The 6340-nt window shown below is 30.5% G+C and overlaps 1 protein-coding gene across 2 annotated transcripts in view; it reads left to right on the plus strand.

Moving 5' to 3' along the window:
* Positions 1–6340, plus strand: part of LOC106472793 (mesoderm induction early response protein 1-like) — a 42437-nt gene that overhangs the window by 4732 nt on the left and 31365 nt on the right. For both annotated transcript variants that reach the window (XM_013933458.2, XM_022401333.1), the window contains exons 2-3: positions 3106–3157; positions 5459–5483. In XM_013933458.2, coding sequence (XP_013788912.2) covers positions 3149–3157; positions 5459–5483 — 34 coding nt within the window. In that variant the 5' untranslated portion in view covers positions 3106–3148. The remainder of the gene's footprint in view (positions 1–3105; positions 3158–5458; positions 5484–6340) is intronic.

Genomic DNA, 6340 nt, shown 5'->3' on the forward strand with positions numbered 1-6340 from the left:
TTTACGGTAACGTTACGTACTTACCTTTACTTTACTTACCCTACTACGTAGACTACGAGGGTAGGGTAACAAACCCACCTATATAAAAGTTTAAAAATTTTTTTACCTTACAAAATTTTAGTAAAGTATGCTAAAGTAAAGTATAAACATCAAAAGGTCATATAATGAACTCTGTGTAGGCCTGGTGGTGTGCCAAGTGAAGAGGGAATGGGGGGTCAGTTGGCTGTGGAGTAACATTCACTGATCACAAGACGGAAAGGCGAGCAGGACTTGTTTGTTTCTTCCAGGTGTGGTATCGCACTTCTCTCTTATCTTATGCACTGGCAAGTTAGTGATTGCAAGTAATATGACTATATTGTACAAATATTACACTTAGCACACTAATATAAGTCACTAAAACTACTGTATAAATGTATAATATTTCCACTATATACAATCTTTCCTGTTATGTATATAGGCATTGAGATGACATCTGTGGGTCACTGGTACAACCAAATATCAGTTGGGATGTCAAATGGTTATGGGAAGACCTAAATCATTTATTATGTGTGGAGCAGTTAACTAGGAAAACATCATATGATATGTCAAGCAGTGAAAGGGTTAATGATGTTTATACAGAGAGAGCTGGGACATTAACTCAGTCAGTATAATTGATTGCCTATAGCCATCATTAACATTCATTTCTGTCATATATGATGATCAGTTGATCAGAGATACAATTAGATTGACTACTCTCAAAAACTTATTGAAATTATTATTTCAAATTATTACTGTTTTTGTTTATTCCAAATATTCAAGTAATAAAAATATTGCCATTATGATTTCTCAATACTATTTTGATTAAATCAAGTTATGTCAGCTTTGGGCTGGCATAGTGCATAATTAGGATAGTTGCATTTTCATTTGAGGGTTTTTGGTTTGATTCCCATTACCACCAAACATGTTCTCCCTTTCAGTCTTGGGGGCATTATATTTGTACACTTTTGAGTTATGGCAAAACTACTAAGGCTATCAGCCACTTTTCCTAATTTTGAGCTGCCAATTTAGAGAGAAGACAACAGGCTAGCAGCATCCACCACCAGCTCTTTGTCTACACCTTTATCATTAATTAGTGGGACCACCTGTTACATTATAATAACCCTAAGGCTGAAAAGTTGAACATGTTTGATAACATTTGGTATTAAATTCACAAGGTAACCACTAGTCCATGATGGCTAGGGAGCATTATAATGTAATGATCAATCTTATTCATTGGTGAAAAATAACTCAAGAGTTGGCATTGAGTGCTTACTGGCCAATTCACGTCCTTCTGATTGGCAGTTCAAATATAAGAATGGCAGCAGATACCTTTAGTAGCTTTGGCTAACTGAAACAAATTTATTCAATATCAGGTACATGTCAATTGTACTCATACACATCATGTTATTTATAACTAGTACTTCTTCCATTGTTGCAATTGTGCACAACACTGTTAATGTGTTCTGCTTTTACTCATCTCACAAATGTGAGGTTGTGGTTCTGGCCATTAGATACAAAAATAACCATAGTGATGCACGTTGTTTGTGGTTACCTATACTAAACAATAGTGTAGCTTTAACTTAATTTATTGCTTGTTTATTACAAGTCACCTGTAACCTGTCTTACTTTGTTTTAATAAAAATAAATTATGGCAAATTAATATTCATTATTCTATATTTACTGAAAGAAAATGTTGATTGCTGAATAACTTGCTCATTTAACTGTGTTTGTGAGAAATTAGTGTACACAGACTAACAGTTTAACTATAACACATTAATTCATGAATGTATTTACATGAACATGTCCTCTGTTTAATTATGAATTAATTAATTAATTAATCCTAGCTAGATAGGAAGCACTGAAAAATGAAAGCAGATTTGATTGTGTATCAATAGGCTGCAATTGCAATATAGTCTTCATAGTGTATAATGACAAATTAACATAATAAAAATAGAAACGTGTCGAATTGGCATTTTGAAGATTCAAAATAATAAATTTTTGGCTCACTTTGCACTGGAATATTGTTGTGTACAAAATATTGACTGGTTTTATACCCATAATAATCTTAATCTCCCCTATCTTTAACAAGTAACGTGGCACACCAGAAAGGTTTTTAGAAATTTTTTCTATTTATATTCAAAAAAAAATGTTTAAGTACTATATCTAATGAGCTTTGATATTTCTTCTAGTTTTTTATTGTTGGTCAAATTTCATATATTCTTAGACATGTTCTGAAAAATAATTGTATATCCAACAATGAAAGACACTCAATTACGTGATACCTGATGTAGGTTTGTGGTCGAAACTAGTTATGTTTTTTCTTAAATCTTTTATTTGTGAGACTTTATTAAGGTAATAGAGTTATTTACTGTATAAATGAAACTGTTTGAAAATGTCACAAAGTAATATTTTTTTAATTTTCATCAACAAATATTCAGTAGTTTTAGTACAGTAATATTGTCAAAATATGTAGGGAGAAACCCACCAAACACTAATAATTGTATTGTCAGCTTGCTACAGGTGTTGTACTGCTTTATGTGTATGGTACATTAAGATTAAGAAAGTAACAAAGGTGGGATTTCCTTTGGCATTCCATATTTTTTCCCACAAATTTTTAAGTCAGTTGTATATGTTAATTCTAAGTCTTTTTCAACAATTTGAACTCAAAAATATTTTGAAGCATTTTCCTTGTTGTTTTGTTTGTACGATGTCAAATCAAGTGGTTTGATAACTTATTAATGAAACACTGGATGAAGCAAAAATGTTATATTTGTTTAAAATTAAGTTATTAATTGTCTATAGAAGACATGCTTATTTTCAGTAGCTCCAATATCTTGTTTGTTGTTGATCTTTGAGAAATATATGTTTACATAGTTATCTATATACAAATATATAATACATATATTTTTTTCCTATTTTGCAAATTGGTTTTGTGCTGTAAGTTCTTTTCAAAGCAGGTGAAATTTCTTGTAGGCATGGGTATTTTTAATGTACATGGTTGTTGTTTTTATTATTTTCAGAATTTAAATTTGATGTAGTCGGTGGTGAAAGATATTTTAATTTTTAAAATGTTATTTTACATTATAGTTGAAAAGAGTGGAGGGGTGTTTTATTTGAAGAGCACCTGACAATGGCTGAGGTAGGTTTAATATTACATAAAATTTCTTGTTCTAAATTTTTATATAATTATTTTACAGTGTCGGGTAATAACAGTAGTTAAAAGTACTGTACATAACTGAAAACTATCTTGAATCATACTGTAGAGAAAGTTAGTAAGGTTCTAAATTGGTGCAGATTTTTAGGTTCAAAAAACGCTGTTAGCATCCAGTTGAATTCAAGTATGCATTTAATAAATATTTCTGACATTTTTGGATCAGGTAAGATTTTGGATATTTTAACTGCTTTATGAATATTCAGATACAACTTGTGTCACTATTGTAGACTGAAATCTAACATTACTACACAGAGAATGTTTATCAGCCATATACAGAGAAATCATTCAGTTGTTACCAAAACTTTTTCAAACTTCAAAACCTTTGTGAAGCTATGTAGATGAAGATGGATAAAAAAGCAGATAATTGACTTCTCAAAGTTCCCATCACTCACAAAGTGTAAAAGGGTTAAGGGTTTGGGTCCTTGGCATGCACCAAGTGAAACCATACCCTGGAAAGTAACTGGAAGATGATGGAAGCTGTACAGTTTTGGTCCTTGGCATGCACCAAGTGAAACCATACCCTGGAAAGTAACTGGAAGATGATGGAAGCTGTACAGTTTTGGTCTATGTGCAAGTGGTGTTAACCAAGCCAAGATTCAGTCAAGCTCTAAATCTTACAATGTGGATAGATTATATGTCTGGTTACTTTCCTATGAATGACTAGTATTGCCAGTACAAAGCCAAAAAATATGTGTTTGCTTTAATGCACATGTTCTTTTGATTCTTTGGTTTCTAGGTTTTGTTAGATACCAAACTCAACTTAAAGACACATTTAACATTTTAGGGATGCAACCCAGCTGCAGACAAGGGATATCTTGAGCATCAGTGGTGAAGACGTTTCTCATTTAAGATATTGTTGCCTGTCTCACATTGTTGGAAAAACGTGTTGAATTTTAACTGCAGGGGTCATTCGTGTAATTACATATAGCATTAGTAGTTGGCAAAGCATTTTCCACTGCTCTTGTGTTGTCAAAAATTAAAGATTATAATCTCAATGAAAGGCATTAAAAATCTGAATAGTTTTTGATCTTATATAGGATATACACCAAGTGACTAATTTATGAGAGTTTAAGACAAATCTGTTAATAGAATTTTGGGGGTTTATTTCCCCAAAAGTGGCCAAAGGCCATTTGGAGAGAGTCACCTTTTTTTTAACCACTTGCAGGACTATACAGTAGTGAGTTGTCAATTAGTTATTCAGTAGAAACTAAAATGACAGCCAATAAGGGATGCTTAACATTAGAATTTGTGCTCTCGTGACATCAATGAAACATGCACGTGCCAGGAATCATGAAACGAATTATGCAGTCTTTGGGTCACAACACAGCATAACATATGAACTTCCAAAGCAAGAAATAAAAACATTTGGTATTCTTGAAATAAAAACATTTGGTAACCCTGTGGAAGAACATCTATTTCATACTCCTCCTCCTTGAGGGTCCAAAAATCAGAGAAAAGAGTTGATTCACTATGGGTTTGATAATTTCATTAGCTATAATCAAAAGTTTTTGAAAATTAAAATGAAATTTGTTAAATTTTTAAAAGTTAAAAATTTAACTGTGTGTGTACATATTTTATTTTCTCTGAGCATCATTAAATAGATTATAACAATTTTAAGGATTTATGTATTTAATATATCTGCTCAACTATTTTTTTTACAAGGAAAAGATGTAAGAAAAGCATCTTCTAATTTGACCCACACTTGGTTTTACTGAAGAAGTTAAATTTGGTTAGTTAGTCTTGTAATATACTTTTCTCTCTTTAGTACACATTCCAGATTTGATAAATAAATATGGATGTTTCAGATTTTTGTCACTGAAATCAAACTATTTTTATTTGCATGTTATTAAAAATGGATATTGTTTTAGAAATTTTCTTCAGTGAAAATGTATAATTCTAAACTTTTCATTTTGCTCAAAAAAGGTTAGTTACAATAAAGAAGATAGCCACAAACTCTGTAATAAGTCCATTTAAATCATTTGGTATATCAGACCTTCCCAGAAAATGATCAAATTACTTGATGAATGTTTCAATACTGTTCTGTGTTTTTTGTACTTGGCTTTACTGAGGCTTACATAAGAATTATAAGTCTATTAGATTCAACTTTACATAAATTTTATGTACAATTGTTATAAATGAAAAATAATTTAAGTTTAAATAATAATAAAAAAAATTCAATAAATGCTATACTTTTTTGATATTTATAAATTTCATTATTTTTTGCAGCCATGTGCTAGTGAATCAAGTGCTGGTAAGTTTCTTTTCCCATTACACACATATATATATGTATCCACAAATATTTTTTATGCTTAGTACTTCAATGTTACTTTGTAGTATGATATCAAGAATTTACATAGTAATTATTAAAAACAAGGTCTGGCCCAGTATGGCCAGGTGGTTAAGGGTGCTCGACTCGCAATCTACGGGTCGCGGGTTTGAATCCCCGTCACACCAAACATGCTTGCCCTTTCAGAAAAGTTTATCCAAATGTTGTATGCAAGATATTTTTTCATTGTCCTTAAAAATATATATATATATATATTTTTTTTTTAGATATATTTTTCTTAATGGTACAATACATTGTTTTTATTTATTATCTAACTTCAGGCAAATTTTGACATCAGACAATACATTTTATGAATTATATTCACAAAATTATTATGTTACCAGTTTTTTCTTTCTAAAAATGATATCTAAGGTAAACAGAACAGTTTAAAAGCCACAATTTGTGGGTTATTTAGTATAGTAATTTTTTCTTTTTCACACAAGTTACCAGTATATATATTTTTTTAAATTGTTCTTTTATGAAAAGTGGCTTGTATGTGAAAACTATATAATACACATTGCAAGTACATTTATCATATTTTTCGGTGTATAAGACACACTTTTTTACCCCAAAATTTGATGTCAAAATCTGCTTGCGTCCTATACACCGAAAGTATGAATAATATATATGTATATATACGATATACACAAGCCATGTGTAAATATATTTAAATAGGCATGCAAAGTACAGTTCAATTGAATGTATTATTTATAACAATAGTAGTTTTTTTTTTTTCTTTTAAAAAACATAACTATTTTATAATGCTCCTAAAATAATAAAAA

The sequence above is a fragment of the Limulus polyphemus genome, unplaced genomic scaffold, assembly GCF_000517525.1.
Source record: "Limulus polyphemus unplaced genomic scaffold, Limulus_polyphemus-2.1.2 Scaffold5616, whole genome shotgun sequence".
Classification (NCBI taxonomy): Eukaryota; Metazoa; Arthropoda; class Merostomata; order Xiphosura; family Limulidae; genus Limulus; species Limulus polyphemus.